The sequence below is a fragment of the Leucoraja erinacea genome, chromosome 21, assembly GCF_028641065.1.
Source record: "Leucoraja erinacea ecotype New England chromosome 21, Leri_hhj_1, whole genome shotgun sequence".
In the NCBI taxonomy this organism is placed as follows: domain Eukaryota; kingdom Metazoa; phylum Chordata; class Chondrichthyes; order Rajiformes; family Rajidae; genus Leucoraja; species Leucoraja erinaceus.
Genome location: NC_073397.1, coordinates 11,530,216 through 11,549,372, shown reverse-complemented (window position 1 = coordinate 11,549,372; position 19,157 = coordinate 11,530,216). Strand labels below are relative to the sequence as shown.

The 19,157-nt window shown below is 41.1% G+C and overlaps 1 protein-coding gene across 5 annotated transcripts in view; it reads left to right on the top strand.

The window, feature by feature from the left end:
* The window catches only part of LOC129707246 (calcium-responsive transactivator-like), a 76,532-nt gene that overhangs the window by 18,314 nt on the left and 39,061 nt on the right, over positions 1-19,157 (top strand). For 2 of the 5 annotated variants that reach the window (XM_055652121.1, XM_055652126.1), the window contains exons 3-9: positions 3,311-3,395; positions 5,929-6,073; positions 7,239-7,439; positions 10,221-10,385; positions 15,270-15,371; positions 16,564-16,653; positions 17,412-17,444. In XM_055652121.1, coding sequence (XP_055508096.1) covers positions 3,311-3,395; positions 5,929-6,073; positions 7,239-7,439; positions 10,221-10,385; positions 15,270-15,371; positions 16,564-16,653; positions 17,412-17,444 — 821 coding nt within the window. The remainder of the gene's footprint in view (positions 1-3,310; positions 3,396-5,928; positions 6,074-7,238; positions 7,440-10,220; positions 10,386-15,269; positions 15,372-16,563; positions 16,654-17,411; positions 17,445-19,157) is intronic. The other 3 variants (XM_055652124.1, XM_055652123.1, XM_055652125.1) reach the window with 3 other exon arrangements.

Sequence of the window (19,157 nt, the reverse complement as noted above, 5' to 3'; positions counted from 1 at the left end):
GATTCCAGTGTTGTAATTGTATTGGAACGAATAGGTTATAGGGGTAGCTCGTTCTGGAGCAAGTTGTTAGTAATACAGTGAGGAGATAGTCAAACCCAGGGGAGTGGGAGTCTGCAGCATGGAAGCTTCAGGCCCGGTGCTGAGTACAGGCTGCAGGTAAGGCGACGGCTGCGGGCTGCTGGAGGGCCAGTGGAATCGATGGTGGAAATCCGTGGGGAGTGAAGAAGCTTGGGAGGTCCGTGGTCAGCGAGGAAGCTTGGGAGGTCCCGGTGGGTGGATGGTCGGTGGGGCGGCGAGGTGAGTAGGCCCCGGTGTGGCGGCAAGGTTCAATGGGCCCCGGTGCGGCAGCAATGTTTGATGGGCTCAGTATGGCGGTGATTTTCGACGGGCCCGGTGAGGTGGCGAGGTGAGTAGGCCCCAGTGCGGTGGCGAGTTTCAGCGGGCCCGGTGAGGCGGCGAGGTGAGTGGGTCTCAGTGATGCGGCGATGTTCGATGGCCATGAACATTCCCCCCCCCCCACCCTACATCAGTCTGAAGACGGGTTGGGCCCAAAACGTTGCCTATTTCCTTCACTCCATAGATGCTGCCGCGCCGGCTGAGTTTCTCCAGCACTTTTGTCTACATTTGTTAGTAATACAGCTGGGTTGTTCTCTGATTGCTTAGTTTTTAGTGTATCAGATGTTCTTAACCATTTCTTAATGTCGTTTGGAGTGAATTAGATTGACTGGAAAAAATGGCTTCTGTGGTGTTGGGGATCTTCGGAAGTGGGATTGATCATTTGTTTGGCACTTCTTGCTGAACATTGTGTGCATATTTTCTTTTGTACTCATTTATTGGGTCATACCACCATTGACCATAGGATGTTCTTGGTGTTGCCTCCCTCTATTTGCTGTTTAATCACCATTTTCAATTAGATTTGGTAGGGTGTTTGAATTTTAATCTGATTCATTTGTTGTGTGATTGTTTAGTTCTGTCTTTTGCATGTCCTTTTTGTTGTTTAGCAAGTAAATGGTTATTTGAATATGAAGAAAAGAAGAGCTGCCCCCACCATTCAATGTGATGATGACTGAACTGCCCCGACCTCTCTTCAGTTGCCCTGGGACTTGTGTCCCTGATCTTACAAAAACACTCTTCCTCTGCAAGTACTCGCAATGATCAAGCCCCCACAATCTTCCTGTGTAGAGAATTCCAGAGATTTACCAAGTTGTCCCTATGCACCTTAGATTTTAATAATTTTGTGACTACTATATCCATTCTTTTAGAATTCTTGTAATACTGTAACCTGGTCCTGTATTGCCACCTCACTAATCTGCCACATCATTTTAAAGTATACTTGCATTTGTTGCACCCAGCTAACAAGCATTTCTAAACAATTAGTTTAGGTAGGGTTGATCCCTTGGCTTGATTGTAATTGCAGAATGAAGAGTATGACAAACCATGAGGTTACAGATTGTGATGGTGTTGCTGCTGTTGTTTGCCCACCGGGCATCATCAGTACCTAATTTTGAGCTGCTAGATCTTTTCTGTGACTGTTCCAGTGATGGATAGTTGGGAGGACAGAGAAAGTAGACAATTTTGTTGCTTCTCCCAGTACCTACTGGAGACCCAATTTGGCAGCTATGTTCTCCAGAATTCAGCCATCACTGTGTGTGGTCCTGTTACCACGTGTGATAGTTATTGACTCCCTCACTCAGAGCACATTCTATGCCCTTGATACCTCTGGTGTTTTTCCAAGTTTGTTTAATATAGAGCAACACTGATTCAGTGACCGTGTAGGTTTTCCCCAGCTGCTTCGGTTTACCTCCGCACTCCAAAGACGTACAGGTTTGTAGGTTAATTGGCATCTGTAAATTGTAAATGGTCCTTAGTGTGAAGGATAGTGCGAGTGTACGAGGTGATCGATGGTCGGCCTGGACTCGGTGGGCCGAAGGGCCTGGTTCCGCACTGTATCTCTAAAGCCTGAAGATTGTTATCCAAGCACATTGGGCTGCTATGTTCTCCAGAATTCGGCCATCTCAGTTGTGCTCCCAAGCTACTATTGGTGATTAGATTAGATTAGATTCCTTTATGGTCATTCAGACCTTTCGGTCTGAACGAAATTTCATTGCCTGCAGTCATACACAATAATGATAAATAGCAAAACATACAATAAACACAAATTAACATCCACCACAGTGAGTTCACCAAGCACCTCCTCACTGTGATGGAGGCAAAAGTCTTAGTCTCTGTCTCTTCCCTCCTTGTTCTCCCTCTGCGCTGAGGCGATCTGGGCCGAAGATGCCGCCCTCCAGTCCAGCAGACGCAGCTGTAGTTGCGGGAGCTCCGGAAACAGGTCATCAACCTGCGAGCTCCCGGTCGTCCATTGGGCCCGCGGCCGAACCTCCGAAGTGATGTCGCCGCCGCCGCAGCTCCGATTCGGGCTGCTGCTGAAAGCCGGATGCCAACCTCAGCAAGTCGGGCCGCTGCCGAAAGCCAGAACGCAGCCTCAGCTCCGAGTCCACCGCCTCAGCTCCGAGTCGCCTCAGCTCCTAGTTGGGCCGCCGCCCGCCGCCTCAGCCCCGAAGTCGGCCAGCCTAGTCCTGGCCGGCTCTGCCTCCGGAGCCTCGAGGTCGGTCGCAGTTGGAGGCCACCAGACAAAAAAAAGTCGCATTCCCCCGAAGGAAGAGACAGAAAACATGTTCCCCCCCCCCTCCACAACCTAATAAACCAAAATTAACTAAAACAGGACGAAGAAAACAACAAAAAAAGGTAAAAACAGACGGACTGCAGGCGAGCCGCAGCTGTTAACAGCGCCGCCACTTCCGGTGATGGTTATTGACTCCCTCACATAGAGCACATTCTATGCCCTAGATACCTCTGGTATTTTTCCAAATGTGTTTAATGTAGAGGAACACTAATTCATCAGGTGAGAAAGGATTGTTGGTGGGGGTAATCGAGAAGAGGTTTCCTTGTGCATGTTTGACTTGATGCCATGAGAAAATGAGACATGTTTATTTTGCACCCTGCGACTGAAATTTGAATTCAGTTCTGATGATGTCTTGGATTTGAAATGTTACCTACCCGTTGCTATTTGCATGGATGCTGCTTGACTTGCTGACTGTTTCCTGCATTTTCTGTTTTTATTTCAAATTTGCAGCATTTGTAGCTTTTTGATTTTCATTTATTATTATAGATCCTAGATATTAGGTCAAGGCCAGACTTGAGTAATGTAACAACATGTAAGTTTAGTGTTAATGTTCACCCTTATTGCAAAGATTGCATTGAACATATTTCTTCTTGATTTTTTAATTTTTCTTTCCTGTTTTTTTAGATATCAACAGATGCTGCACAGAAATTTGGTTTACTTGGCAACTATAGCAGATTCTAATCAAAACATGCAGTCCTTGCTACCTGCTGTAAGTAATACACCATTGATTCCACTACCAGGGTTGTAGCAAAACTAATAAAAATAGTAGTGAACCTTTTTTTTGCTGATTAATTCATTTCCCTTCAACTTACTACAGAGGTTGCATGTAAATATTAATTAAAATAATGTTGTAAAATGTACCATTCTTGAATAGCATATGGCATGGAGTTGTGGATTTGCAATTACACTTATAACCTGTTGCTAAATATGTAACTTAATGTAACTAAATTAACGTAGTTCCTTGGAAGATGGCAGAATTGATTTGCAGTCATTATGTAGATCCTTCTTTCCCCCCCCCCTGAAATTCTCTAGTTTGCATATTTAGAAGGTCTTATAATATACGTTGTGCATCAACATTTATATTAAGCATTTGATATGTTAAATAAATCAAACTTGCATTTTATGTTTCCAATATGTTAGCTACATTGTTGGAATCCATTACCATTTATTTTTGATTGGAAAAATTATTTGTCTTTGCATTTGTTTGAATAGATTCTTCACAACCTTCATAGCCAGAATTAGCAAACCTCTGGTTAAAGTGGTAAATTATTTTCGAATTACTGAATTTAAAGGTCAGTCTGACTAAATTTAAAGATTCAGAATGAACAAAAAAGCCACATCATCAAACCCGATTTCAAATCTGCAGCAAAATAATCAAATAAAAAAATAATAATATTGTTTTCTGTAAACAAAGGCAAATTATTTTTTTTTAATATTAAATATCATGCGATGTTTTACGGAAGAAAGAACTTGCATTTATAGAGAATATTTTATGACCATGATGTGCTAATGTTTGGCAACCAGTGAAAAACTTTCAAAATATAGTTGCTGTTATTAAATGCATTCTCCATGCTTCTCGATAAACACTTGGGCAAAGACAATATCAGAGCTGCTTTAAGGCAGTATCGACCACATCATCACAAGTTTTCATTTTTTATGTTAAATTGCTAACTAATAATGTAGTGGTTCGTGGTCTTTTTGTGAAACCCTAGATGATCAGCACAGATGCAGTTTGATAATAGGGTGAGATACATATGGTTGTTGTACTGCCACAGAACGTGGCCTATTTACACTTGTACATCTCAGTAGGACTGTTGAATTGCCAAAATCGAGGGAGCCCTGGATATCGCACTGTGGCCCTGAGACCAGCTGGAGTGCAGTCCTGATCACCGATCTACCTCATCGGAGACCTTTCAACTATCTTCAATTGTAGTTTATTGGACATCCTGCACTAAACATTAGAACCCTTTATCTGTACATTGTGGACGACATGATTGGATTCATGTATAGTCTTTTCTTTGACTGGATAGCATGCAAATAAAAGCTTTTCACTGAACATTGGTACAGCTTACAATAACAAAGACTAAACTAACGTTTCCAACTTGTCATTGTCCTAACTGAGATTAGATGGGGATTGGGTTATCAAACTTGTTTCTGTTGCACATGAATTTCACACTAGCATATTTACCAATTGCTCTGTTGGTTCCTAATGGAGGAACACTGAATGCTCCAAAATGCTGTTGAACCCAAAACCAGCGACCCACACTTCAGCACTGTAAAGAAGGGAATGCTACTTACCTTTGTCACTATCCAGTGGCAAATTCACAAAATAACCTCTGTGCCAAATAACAGTATTCATTTAGTGAAGAATCATGAATAACAATCTACTCAATCGTTTGTTTCCTGTATGCAAAACATTGCTCTGCACAATTTAGCTGAACACTTTGCCTATATAACCATGACAAAACTTCAAATAATAAATCCATTCATTACAGAATGTTTTGGAATGTCTTGAGAGTATGATATGCAGCTACATAAATGCAAATTTATTTGTTCTCTACATGAATGTAATTTATTTCCAGCATCTTTAGCCAATTGTAATCTATATACTTTTAAAACTGTGTGTGTGTGTGTGTGTGTATGTCATTTTTTTGGCCTTTGATTCGTTACTCTGCCAAAACCAGACGTTAACATGCCGAGATTTTTACCATTTCGCTAGCCATTTCACTTTTACATTCGCTCATCCACTCCTCATTAAATTTAGTCATTTTTCTGTACACATATTTATTAAAATCCTTCCCCCCACACTAATGTTTCGCCTCTAGCTGGCCAGCGACCATAAAGGCTGCTGCCACCCGGTTCTCCTCCAAAAGCGCCGACATTTTTCTAATTTCGCTAGCGACCGACATTTTTCCCATTTTGCTAGTGATTTTACTTCCTCCACGCCCCCCCGGCCCGGCTCTGTGTCACGCTGGCCGAAGCCAAAGATCGCTGGCTTGCCATGTCCGAAAATCCCACGTGTCAATGGCCTGTCGGCCCGCAGGCGCATTGAGGGCGTATGCAGCGTCTTGACAGTGTACGCCTAGCGCATGGCGTTGCGCAATGACGTCAGGCCGCCCCCTCCTCTTGCACCCGCACATTGCGGGAACAGACGCAACGGGTCTGCACTTGGTCTAGTATAGTCTAAAATGCAATTGTTAATTGTGTTTTTTTTTACATTTGTACCATTTCCTTTTTCTTAGCCACCATCCCAAAACCTGTCAATGGGACCAGGAGGAATGAATCTGCCTGGATCAAATCAAGCTTTGCATTCGCAAAATGTTCCTAATGACACTATGGGAGGAGGGATTCCTCCTTCCACACTAATGCAGAACCAGATGAGCAATGGTAGGTTCTAACAATGTTACTTATTTACGGTTTGTTGCAATGCTATGATAACGGGATCTACTTAACTAAAGGCTGGAAATGGTAGAATTCAGATTTATTTAAGGCCTGGTATTGAGATTTGACAGAAAAATTACTTACAGAAAATTAGAAGATGAAGTGGTTGATTGTAGGGTATAGATTTTTTTTTTCCCAAATGTGGATTTGCCATGGTATTGCCAACGATAACGTGGAACATTTTTCTTCTGCTGCCAACGTCCCCTCTGTCTTTGTGAATCACTTTTGTATTTTTATCTTAACAATTAATTTTGCTTTCAATTAATTTTTCTCTCCCCGTTAGAAATTATCTCTTTCTCATCTATACTTATCTATCAATGATCTTTTCCCTTCCTCTTTCTCATCACTGGGAAACATAGGCTGTCATTGGAGGAGAAATCTTTTGAAACTGGTGAGTAGGTTTTGGAGATAGGGATTTGGTCAGGTTGATGAAATACTGGTTACATAAGACCGTGCTGCAGAAAGAGCTGTGAAGTAGTCCATTATCATTGTGTGATATACTAGTTATAGTTACATTTCCTACTACCAGTTTTCATCCCTTCATCAACTACATGATTTGGGCAGAAGACTTCAAATGCAGCCAACATAACACAAAAAAAAACAAAAAACATCCCAATTGGACAGTCTTGATATCCATGAGGGGGGGGAGAAACCTCATGTACTCCTTGGATAGCCTACAACCCAACAGCATAAACATTGAAGCCTCAATTACAATCAAACTCTTCTTTCCTCCCCCCCCCACCCCCCATTTATAAATCCTGTGTGCACACCTTTCTCCCCTGCACCTGTCATCCATTTCCTTTCTCCTGTTTCTACTCGTCTCCTATCCCTCCCATTTTTTCTTTATTTTTTATGGTTACTGATTGAGGACTGTGTCCAGATCCAAGTTGCTACTGTACACGTTCTCTTGTTGATATTGATTAGTATTCGTTTGGAACATGAAGATATCGCTCTGTTTGTTGTTTATTGATATCACATGGCAACTGGAATAGATGGTAGACCTTTCCTATTGGTTTCGAATTTAACTGAGATGTATGCCACAGAATTGGATTATTTCAGAGGCAATCCAAACAAACTATTTTGACTGAGCGTGGTTGTGTTTTTTTTTCAGGTCCTACTCATGTTTCCGTTCAACAGTCAGGACCAGCCACAATGCCAAGTACTTCAATGAATATGCCTGTAAGTAACCATGGAACACCAGGTGGCTATAGTCATTCTGTGCCCTCTTCACAAGGGATGCAGATGCAGGGTCAGAATCAGTCGCTGGCAAACTATGGATCCCGGACAAACATGAGCATGCAAACCAGTCAAGGTAAACATTTTAAAATAGCTGTGTTACATTATTATAGTGGATAACCTGCTGTAATACGTTTTTCTCTTTGCATGCATCACATTTCCTCCTTAAACAGAATGGCAAAGGAAATTCTTGGCCTAGAAATTCAATCAAATTCAATCATGCAGCGTTTTACTCAGTATTATGTAATAGTAAATTCTTTACACTGAGCCTAGGAATGTTAACTGAGGACTTTCTAGAATGATTCACTTTTTTCGACCTTGATGCAAATTCTGTGTCAGTCTCAAACAGGATGATGCCATTCTGCATGCAACACTTTTAGAGCATTGTCATGCGGAAGGACAAGATCAAATTCTCTGGGAAATGACCATCATTAGACGCTTGCAGCAAAGTCAAGTTTTAACATAGGGCAGTCACGGTGGCACAGCGGTAGAGTTGCTGCCTTACAGCAAAATGCAACGCCAGAGACCCGGGTTCGATCCCGACTACGGGTGCTGTCTGTATGGAGTTTGTACGTTCTTCCTGTGATCTGCGTGGGTTTTCCCCGAGATCTTCAGTTTCCTCAACACACTCCAAAGATGTACAGGTTTGTAGGTTAATTGGCTTGATAAAAATGTTAAATTGTCCAAGTTGGCGATATGCAGAGTACTGCCCTGCCGACTACAAAATTCAGAAGGTTCATAGCATTTGGATTCAAGTGCGATAATTCCCTTATTTGTCTCTGTGTTCTGGGTGCCCCTATGTGAAACCGAGTCCCTGTATCCAATACAAAGACTGAATCCTTCAATGTGAAAATTGTCCTGATGTTTCAAGTTCTTAGATAGATGCCTGGAACTATAACTCATCCATGGACATTCACTTGAATATCGTCCTAGATCCTAGACTCTGATAATCTTTGAAGAACCATCTTCCTGGTCCTGATCCTTTTGGAAGATCTTCTTCCAATCCAGGTACTCTTTCTCCACCACACATTCTATACCCCTCTCAGTTTTCAATCGTTTACTTTCCCCTCAGTGATTTAATCTTTGGTAGGTGTTGGTCCTCCCTTTCCACAAACTCCACAATACCAGTCCATAGACACAAAATGCTGGAGTAACTCGGCGGGTCAGGCAGTATCTCTGGAGAAAATGACAAGGTGAGTTTTGGGGTGAGACCTTACTTCAGACTGAGAGTGAGGGGAGAGGGAAACTAGAGATCTGAAAAGGTACAGAATAGATCAGAGCCGGAACCGATGACTCAAGAGAGATGGAGCCCACAATGGTCCATTGTGAGCTATGTAAGTGAAACTAGCAAGATGACTAGGGTGGGGGAGGGACGGAGAAAGAGGGAATGCAAGGGTTAGTTTAAATTAGATAAATCAATATTTGTTCTGCTGGGTTGCAAGCTGCCCAAATGAAATATGAGCTGCTGTTCTTCCTATTTCCGTGTGGCATCACTCTGACAGTGTTGAAGGCCACTCTTCTTCCCACCCCCACATCAGTCTGAAGAAGGGTCTCGACCCGAAACGTCATCTATTCCTTTGCTCCATAGATGCTGCCTCACCTGCTGAGTTTCTCCAGCATTTTTTCTGCCCTGGATAGAAAGGTCAGTATGGGAATGGGAGTTGAAATATTTGGCAACTGTGAGATTGTGTTGGCCAAGGCGGACTGATCGTAGGTTACACAGAAAAGCTTCAGCGAAGCATCTATGGAGTGATCGTACCTCACCTATTACTTTTACCAAAATTGTTTATCAGTTGGGGGTTTTCTGAACCAGCTGCTATTAGAGTATAGGGTCATACAGCATGGAAATAGGCCTTTTGGCCCATCTTGCCTTTGCTGACCAAGATTCCTCATCTGCACTAGTCCCACCTACCTGCGTTGGCTCATATCCCTCTAAACCTTTCCTATCCATGTATCTGTCCAAATGTGTTTTTAATTCCTGTTATAGTTCCTGCCACAACTAACACCTCTGGCAGCTCGTTCCATATACCTACCACCCTCTCCTATTAAATATTTCCCCTCTCACGTTAAACCTATGTGTTCTGGTTTTTGATTTCTCTACTTTGGGTAATAGACTGCATTCACTCTATTTATTGACTTCATGATTTTATACACCTCTATACAATTACCCCTCAGCCTCTTGCGCTGTAAGGAATAAAGTCTTAGCCTGCTCAACCTCTCCCCATATCTCAGGTCCTCAAGTCCTGGCAACATCCTTGTAAATCTTCCCTGCACTCTTTACAGCGTACCGACATCCTTCCTATAGCAGGGTGACCAAAACTGAACACAATGCTCCAAATGCGGCCTCACCAATGTCTTGTATAACTGTAACATAACCTCCCAACTTTTATACTCAATACCCAGACCAATGAAGACCGAAAACGTTCTTAATCATCCTATCTACCTTTGATGCCACTTTTGGGGAACTATGAAGCTGCAACCCAGATCTCTCTGCTCTACCACACTCCCTACCATTCTTACCATGCGTAACCTAATCAAATGCCTTGCTGAAATATACATTGTAAAACATCTGATGCATATTCTCACCTTATTGGAACGCATTGGTCATATTGCTTTTCATTATTACGAATTAAATAAATGAAATGACTTTAAGTCGAGCCAACTTTGAATTAAATAATGCAATTCAGTTACCATGGGATTTTTGTGCTATGTCCATCAAAATGAGGAGAGCTCAATTTGCTGCTTTTATTGTAAAATACCTCAATGGTTCTAAAGTACTAAAGGGTGCTCTGACCTTATGAAATGCGTTGTGTAAGAGATTTTTTAACAGAGCTACTCATTTAAGATTATTTTTCAGTTCCAATGATACACCAGCAAGCTGCAACGCCACATTACAATACACCACAAGGAGGTGGACAACATTACCAGGGACAGTCGACTATGGGAATGATGGGACAGAGTAACCAAGGCAGCAACATAATGGGCCAAAGGCCAATAGGGCCTTATAGATCAACACAACAAGGTATGATGTGCATGGTTATCATTTGACAAGAAACTTCTGATACATTTTAGCATTTCCCTACATTGTAATATTATTTTCTTCTCTTACTCAATGAATGGTGGATTCATTCAACATTGTGAAATAATAACGATACACTCGAGAAAGCAGTAGGTCCTTACATCCAAAAGGCAATTGTTCTTATGAGTTCTAATACAGTTTTAAATATTATCTGTTACTTTAATCAATTGGCACAGTCTTCACAGTTGTATAGCGGCTGATCGTATGTGGAATATCCATAAGTACATTGGCAACTATAAAGGGCTGGAACTTGCTGGGCAATGTAAGGAAGATGTTGGACACCCATGCAAACATGCGGGTTCCAAACCTGCTAGTCAAATAATGCTGGTGATTTCCTAGCTGCATCCTTGAAACTAGTCCAAGTGTCTAAATAGTGGTGACTCTCATAAAGCCATGACCAAAAACTTCACAATTGTACTGAATGATTGCAGCAAGACTGGTCTAGAAATACCAATGACAGCCAGCTTTGACATGTGAGTCAAAAATAAAACTTTTCGAGTTTAGAGATAAACATAGAAACGGGCCCTTTGGCCCACCTAGTCCATGGCGACCATTGATCACTCATACACGGGGGGGAGGGGAGGAGGGGGAGAGGGGAGGCAAGGAAGAAGGGGAGGGGGAGGATAGGAGGAAAGAGAGATGGGGAGGGGGAGAGAGAGAGGAAGGGGAGATAGAGAGAGAGGAAGGGCAGAGGAGGGTGAGGGGGAGAGAGAGGAGGGAGGTAGAGGGGGTGAGTGGTAGAGAGGAAGGGGTAGGGGGAAGAGAGGGATGGGGAGGGGGTGGAGGAAGAGGAGGAGCCGGGCGGGCGAGCGGCTGCGGGACCCACGGCGACCAATGACTGAGTCGGGGGGGGTGACGTAATCTAGCAGCGCGTGGAAAACAATGCGCAGCAGGCTGCACGTGGAAAACAGCCGCGCGAGCAGACCCATTGTGATGTCATCAGCTTGTTTATTTTCGAAGTTATTTGAAATTTTTGAACATTTTCATAAATAACTTGAGAAATAATACATGAAATTTTCAGATAAGGCAAATTTTGACTTCACAGCGTAAATCTCTATCGGAATATGTAAAATTTTCACCGTTAGCGCGTCGTGTTTTCGAGGAGATGTGAATCGCAAAAGATCCGTATAGAGTATATTATAAGTATAGCGATAGATAGATGACATAGAAAGAGGCCATTCCATGTGAGTTCCCAACTGAGCAACACAATCAATCTATTTCTCCCTTATTTCCCTGTAGCCCTGCAAGTTGTTCTTTCTCACATATCCACCTATTTCATTTGGTTCTTTTATCACTTAGAAATTGCACTGAGGGATAATATATAATGGTTGATTAACTATTTTGAGATTTGGGAGGCCACTGGAGTACCTATGGAAAACCCACACAACCACAGGGAGTACATGCAAATTCCATGCAGACAGCAACCTAGGACAGATTGAACCCAGATCTCAGGAGCAGAGAGGAAGCAGTATGACTGATGTGCATAGTGCTGCCAAAATAACTCGGGGAGTTTATTGAGCAAAATAAAGTGCTCATTTCTTTCAGCACTTTATTTTTTGCCCAGATTTCAGCATCTGCATTTGCTTATGTCTTCCGATGATTTATTTTTAGATTAATTGGTACATGCTTTTTAAAACATTAGAAATAAAGATAGGAAGAGATAACAAAAACGCTGTCACCTGTCCTTGCATAATCTCATTAGATTAAAGCCTACCTTTGAGAATACTTTAAACACTTTCCCATGCAATTCAGTAATTTGGAACACTCTTTGTTTTCTCTCTCGCATCTGTTAAAGGTTCTCACAGTTGAACCTAAAATATTTGTAGATGCAACAACTTCTAAAACAAAAACAACTGAGTCTATTCTTAATTTATAATTGCTGATTTCAGATGATTGGTGAATTTGTTTTTTCACGCAAAAAGCAAAATTGAACGTTTTAAGTCTCAGGGAGAAAAAGACAAAATGCACCTGAATTTTCATGATGCAGGTGCAGAAAACATTGGTTTGGGCAATTTGTAATATCATATCCATTTCCAGTCATCTTATTAGAGCAAGGATGTGAAGGCTTTGGAGAGAGTGCAGAAGGGGTTCACCAGAATGTTTCTTGGACTGGAGTGTATTATCTACAAGGAGAGGTTAGGGACAAACATTTTTTTTTTCCTGAAGCATAGGAGGATGAAAAAGTATAGAAAATTATGAGAAGCATCGTTAGTGTAGACAGTCAGAACCTTTTTTCCGGGATTAAGACAATGTAGGTACCTGAAACATGTTGCCAGAGGATGTGTTAGCAGCAGGTACCATAGTAATACTTGAGAAACCTTTAGACAGCCACACGAACAGACTGGGCACGCAGAGATGTGGATCTTAAGCAGGCAGATAGGATCAGTTTGGATTGGCATCATGGATCAAAAGGCATGTTCATGTGCCGTTGTAGTTTTCCTTACATTTTTAGAACGTTATAAAGCACTTTAAGAGAACAAATTATTAGGTGAATAGTGTAGATGGGGCATCTTGGTCAACACGGACAAGTTGGGCTGAACAGCCTGTTTCCATGCTGCATGTCTCTATGTGCGAAACTGCAGTAGTGCGCACCAAGGTCAAATAAATGGGAATACGTTAATATTTCATTGATGTTAGTTGAAGCATAAACCTTGATCAGGCCTTAAGGAGAACAGCACAGAGTCTCCTGAATACTTTCATGAGAGGGTCAATAGTTTTCTATTTATACTCTTAGCTGAAGAACAGATACATTTCATTCCTCCAACCAATCCAGAACTGTAAAATTATTAAGGCAAACAAAGTAAATAAAATGTTCCACTACGCAATTTATTGAGACCAAAATCGTGATTATTTGCAATTTTAGATAGTGTATTCAGACCCTTCACTTTTTCCACATTTTGTTATTTTAAAAAGGATTAAATTAAATTTTTTTTATCATCACAATACCCCAGAATGAAGTAGCGAAAACAGGTGTTTAGAAATTCTTGCAAGTAATTAAAAGGAAATAACAGAAATATAACATTTACATAAGTATTCAGACCCTTTGCTATGACACTCAAAATTGAGCAAAATTGTCCGTAGACCTCCGAGACAGGATTGTGTCGAGACACAGATCTGGGGAAGGGTATAAAACAATTTCTGCAGCATTGCAGGTCCCGAAGAGCATAGTGGCCGCCATCATTCTTAAATGGAAGAACTTTGGAACCATCAGGAATCTTCACAGAGCTGGCCGCCCGGCCAAACTGAGCAATCGAGGGAGAAGGGCCTTGGTCAGGGAGGTGACCAACAACCCAATGGTCACTCTGACAGAGCTCCAGAGTTCCTCTGTGGAGATGGAAGAACCTTCCAGAAGGACAACTATATCTGCAGCACTCCACCAATCAGGCCTTGATGGTAGAGTGGCCAAACAGAAGCCACTCCTCAGTAAAAGGCACATGACAACCCGCTTTCCAAATGTTTGCCAAAAGGCACCTAAAGGACTCTCAGACCATGAGAAACAAGATTCTCTAGTCTGATGAAACCAAGATTGAACTATTTGGCCTGAATGCCAAGCGTCACATCTGGGGGAAACCAGGCACCGCTCAATACCATACATATGGTGAAGCATGGTGGTGGCGGCAGCATCATGCTGTTGGGATGATTTTTCAGGGGCAGGATCTGGGAGACTAGTCAGGATCGAGGGAAAGATGAACGGAGCAAAGTACAGAGAGATCCTTGATGAATACCTGCTCCAGAGCGTTCTGGACCTCCGACCGGGGTGGGGGTTCACCTCCCAACAGGACAACGACCCTAAGCACACAGCCAAGACAACGCAGGAGTGGCCTCATGACAAGTCTGTGAATGACCTTGAGTGGCCCAGCCAGAGCCCGGACTTGAACCCGATCGAACCTCTCTGGAGGGACTGAAAATAGCTGTGCATCGACGCTCCCCACCCAACCTGACAGAGCCTGAGAGGATCTGCAGAGAAGAATGGGAAAAATTCCCCAAATACAGGTGTGCCAAGTTTGTAGCGTCATACCCAAGAAGACTTGAGGCTGTAATTGCTGCCAAAGGTGCCTCATCAAAGTACTGAGTAAAGGGTCTGAATACTTATGTAAATGTGATATTTCAGTTATTTCTTTTTAATTACTTGGCAAACATTTCTAAACGCTAGTTTTCGCTTTTTTATTATGGGGTATGTGTGTAGATTGATGATATAAAAAATGAATTTAATCCATTTCAGAATAAGGCTGTAACGTAACAAAATGTGGAAAAAGTGAAGTGGTCTGAATACTTTCTGATTGTACTGTAAATGTCAAAGATACCACTGGTAGTTGGCGTAAATGCTTGTAATGTTAAGACACAGTATAGCATGGTTACAAAGTTAAGGACTTGAATATATTTACAAACAACAAGTGCAAGATGCTTAGATGTAGTAATATGGCAAGGTATCTTTTAAATTTGTGCAAACATGACTTTCTTTTGTATTTTACCCAATTGTTAAAACTGTGCCTCTGGTTACCATAACTGGGACTGAAATGTGACATGAAATCAAGCTGCGCCATGGATAATCCATTCAAAAGTCACTGCTGGTTTTGGTAGATATTGCTAACACTATGATACCAGCTATTTGTGACTTTCATTGTAATAACCAAATATTTTGTCAAATAACAATACTATATTTGTTTTATTTTCCATAGCAGAGAACATTTCATAACTTTCTTGTGTATATACAAATATAATATTTTGGTGAAAACATGTCTGAATACATTTTCTATGTGCATAAGTGACTTTGAAACAAAAAATACAACAACAAAATCAACCCGGTTACTGTCTTTCTTTTTGTAGGGTCTTCTCAACAATACATTGGACAGGAAGATTACTATGGTGAGCAATATGGACATGCCCAAGGACCCACAGATACCATTAATCAACAATATTATCCTGATGGTACATCTTTTTTCCCTTGGACTGCCATTCATATTTGTATCTAAAAAATTTATCTAACTGGATAAAGATATTTATCTACCAATAAATCAATTCCTCTTCTTAAATATATGGAAGCTGCACAGTACTAAAAGGATGAGATGCTTGGTTTTTTGATTAATTTTTTACATTGATTTAGGTATTGTGTTGTGTCAATTTATATAAATAAGGAAGTATAACTTGGTCTATAAATATCAAAGAAAAATTATGAACAGAACAACAAACATTTTTTAATCATCTGTACAGAACATTTTTTTTCTGTACATTTTCAAGCAGGACTTGCTAGTTGCCCTTAATGTTTCTGTTCTTTACAGGTTGCTACATTACATATTTGCAGATGGCAGCCTGTTTCTGACACTTTTTTCCTTCAAATTTGGCCCACTCATCTCACGTCTACTTCTGTTTAAGATGCTGTCTTCCAGAATGTGTTTTTTTTCCCCGTATGATAAAACTGCAATTTAAGAATAGTTTTTCAACTGCAGGTCTTCCATTGGACCTAATTAGTACCATAGGTCTAAGTTAACTTATTTGTGTACCCTAAAGAATCCCATATACATTTTGAAAAGCTTCTACCACCTTCAAGGACATGTAGGTATTTTGGGTCGCTCTTTTACAAATTCTTTTAAAAGTATATAATTTAGTTTATCGTGTCTCTTCTCATTATTCCTATTGACATTACAAACATTGTAATTTTCAACCATATGTTTACCCAATTTACATCAATTTCTGAAGTCGCTTCCCTTCTCATTGTTTACTGTATTTCCAAGTTTTGTATCATCAGCACAATATATTATCTAAAAGCAGATTAATTCATATAGTAGTCTTAATTATTCCTAAATTAAAGATTATTTATTTCTATTTAGAGAGGAGAATAGCCATGAGTAACTTCTGACTTAATTGATTGTGGGATGTATGGTCAGCATTTTACATGATTGGTGAGACCACTCTCTTTGCAATTTTTTAATTTAAGATAATTGATAACATGCAAGTACAATATGAGCATAAAATCTTAAGACTAATTCAATGTGAATGTTAGTAGAGTAGTTGTATTTTCCCTTGAAATGATTTAGGTTTGTTTCATATAATGACTTCTTTTAAAAGACTTCATTGTTCAACAATGTAAAAGTAAAATTTTTCCCTGCAACGTGCCCTGTAGGTCACAGTGAATATGCATACCAACAATCATATGCAGAACAAGGATATGAGAGGTCATTTGAGGAATCCTCACAGCATTACTACGAAGGAGGTAATATAAATAACTAAATGTACCTGAAGAGTCATCCGCTGTTTCTATTGCAGAAATATAAAGTTACAAGTGTAATAATAGACATAGTATCAAGTGTACATTAAGGCTAACAGAGAAATGTATAGTTTTTTTGTGAGGACTAGTTCTGAAATATTTTTGATACATTTGATCTAACACTGCATCTTTTCATTTATTAATTTGTGAAATTAAGACATTGATACCAAAGGTATATTTATTGCACCCATGCATGACATAGTAGAGAGCTTTCAGATGGTAGTGATCCCATGTGCCTGTTGCACTTAAACTTTGAGTTGGTACATTTTGTTGGTTTAGAAGGGGCCATTGAAGAAACCTTAATGAGTTACTGCTCTACATTTAAAAAAAAAAGTAATATACATACAAACCCATGGTATACAACATCTTAAGAGCAGATGCAGAGGTGACAGAGAAATTGTCAGAATAGGATGGTGTCCTTGCAAGAAACATGGTGGGATCTGGTGTGCATCTGCTCCCAAGATGAGACTCAGAGATGCCCTCTTTCTTCAGAAGACATGGTTTTCCCCTGCATTGGTGACTGGAGCCTTCACCTCTCATCCATTCCCCACAGTTCTGATCTTGACCCCCAAAACACAGAGGTTCTTAGCTTTCACCCCACCTTCCGCTGCATCCAACACATCGTTCTCTGACATTCCATGAGCTTCAATGCAATCCCACCATCGAATCATCTTCCCTTCACCACCCTTTTCTGCTTTCCACAGAGACCGTTGCGCAACTCCCTGGCTTGATAAAAGGTGAAAGCAATTTTAATTGACTTTTCCATTTTGCATAACTGCTTGATACTTGGATGTGATGATCTGAGGCTGTTATTTTCATCCAGCTGATTATAATATAATATAGACAAAAGCAATCTACCCTGTTTCAGTGAACTGTGTAAGAAGTTATAGTTTTGTGGTTAAAGAAGTGGAAAAATGTGGGGAATTGGTTTAGTCACGGAGCGAAGATCTGAACATTGCCCTTACACTTTTTTGGAATTGGATTGAATTAGATTAATGTCAACCCAGACCACATTTTTTATCAGTTGGTTATTAAACTGAAAGGAATTTCAGTAGAATGAACTCTAAATCAGCATTTCAGAAGCTTTCAGATCGGCACATGAAAATGGATTGTTATGGATCACATGCAGGCAGAGGAGACTAGTTAAACAAGAATCCTGTTAGGCACAGACATTGTGGGCCAAAGGGCCTGATGCTGTACTGTTCCATTTTCTAAAGGTTTGTTTGTGAATCCATGCAAAAGGATAGAAACATTTGGGTGGTCACGGTAGAGTTCTGGTAGAGTTGCTGCCTTACAGCAAAGCAGCGCCAGAGACCCGGGTTCGATCCCGACTACGGGTGTTGTCTGTACGGAGTTTGTACATTCTCCCCGTGACCTGCGTGGGTTTTCTCTGAGATCTTTGGTTTCCTCCCACACTCCAAAAACAGGTTGATAGGTTAATTGGCTTGGTAAATGTAAAAAAAAAAGAAAATTGTCCCTAGTGGGTGTAGGATTGTGTTAATGTGCGGGGATCGCTGGTCGGTGCGAACCCGGTGGGCCGAAGGGCCTGTTTCCATGCTGTATCTCTAAACTAAACTAAACTAAAGAGCTGAATGGAATTGTGTCAGATTTTGAAATTCAAGAAATCTTCAGAAAGGAGCGGAATCTGCCATGTTTGAGGCAGTTGTAATAGAAGTGGTGCAGCAATAAAAATATTATTCAGACCCGGCCTTCAATTTTACGATACTTCATGTTTAACAACTCTTGCCCAGACTTTTGGAATCCCAGCATGTGAAAGGAGGGGAGAGGAACTGGATTCATCAGATAAGCATGTTTACAGTGTTGAATGAATGTTAGAAACATAGAAAATAGGTGCAGGAGTAGGCCATTCGGCCCTTCGAGCCTGCACCGCCATTCAATATGATCATGGCTGATCATCCAACTCAGTATCCTGCACCTGCTTTCTCTCCATACCCCCTGATCGCTTTAGCCACAAGGGCCACATCTAACTCCGTCTTAAATATAGCCAATGAACTGGCCTCAACTACATTCTGTGGCAGAGAATTCCAGAGATTCACCACTCTCTGTGTAAAGGAGTGCTCTCTGTGTTAGGACATCAAGAGCATTTCCTTCATGCCCTCTATCTCACATGGAGAACTTGTTCCACTGCAATAGCCACTGCCCCGGTATATCTTCCTGCAAGTGAGATCTTCTCTCCTACTCTGCTCTCTTACAACTGCTTTCCTTACTTATGGCCAAATGCTGCAGGCTTCTTTTGATAACCTTCCATGCAGGGAACAGAAATAAAAATTAGAGCTGTGTAGTTTATTTGGGAACCCACCTTCCCAAATTCCCCATAGGCTATAATCCAGACTCAAATTTCCAGTCCTGGTGTGTTGTTTTTGGGCATTAAAAAAAAAACTGAGAGGTGCATTTGATATGTACTGTTGAGTATTTGCATAGGAAGCAGC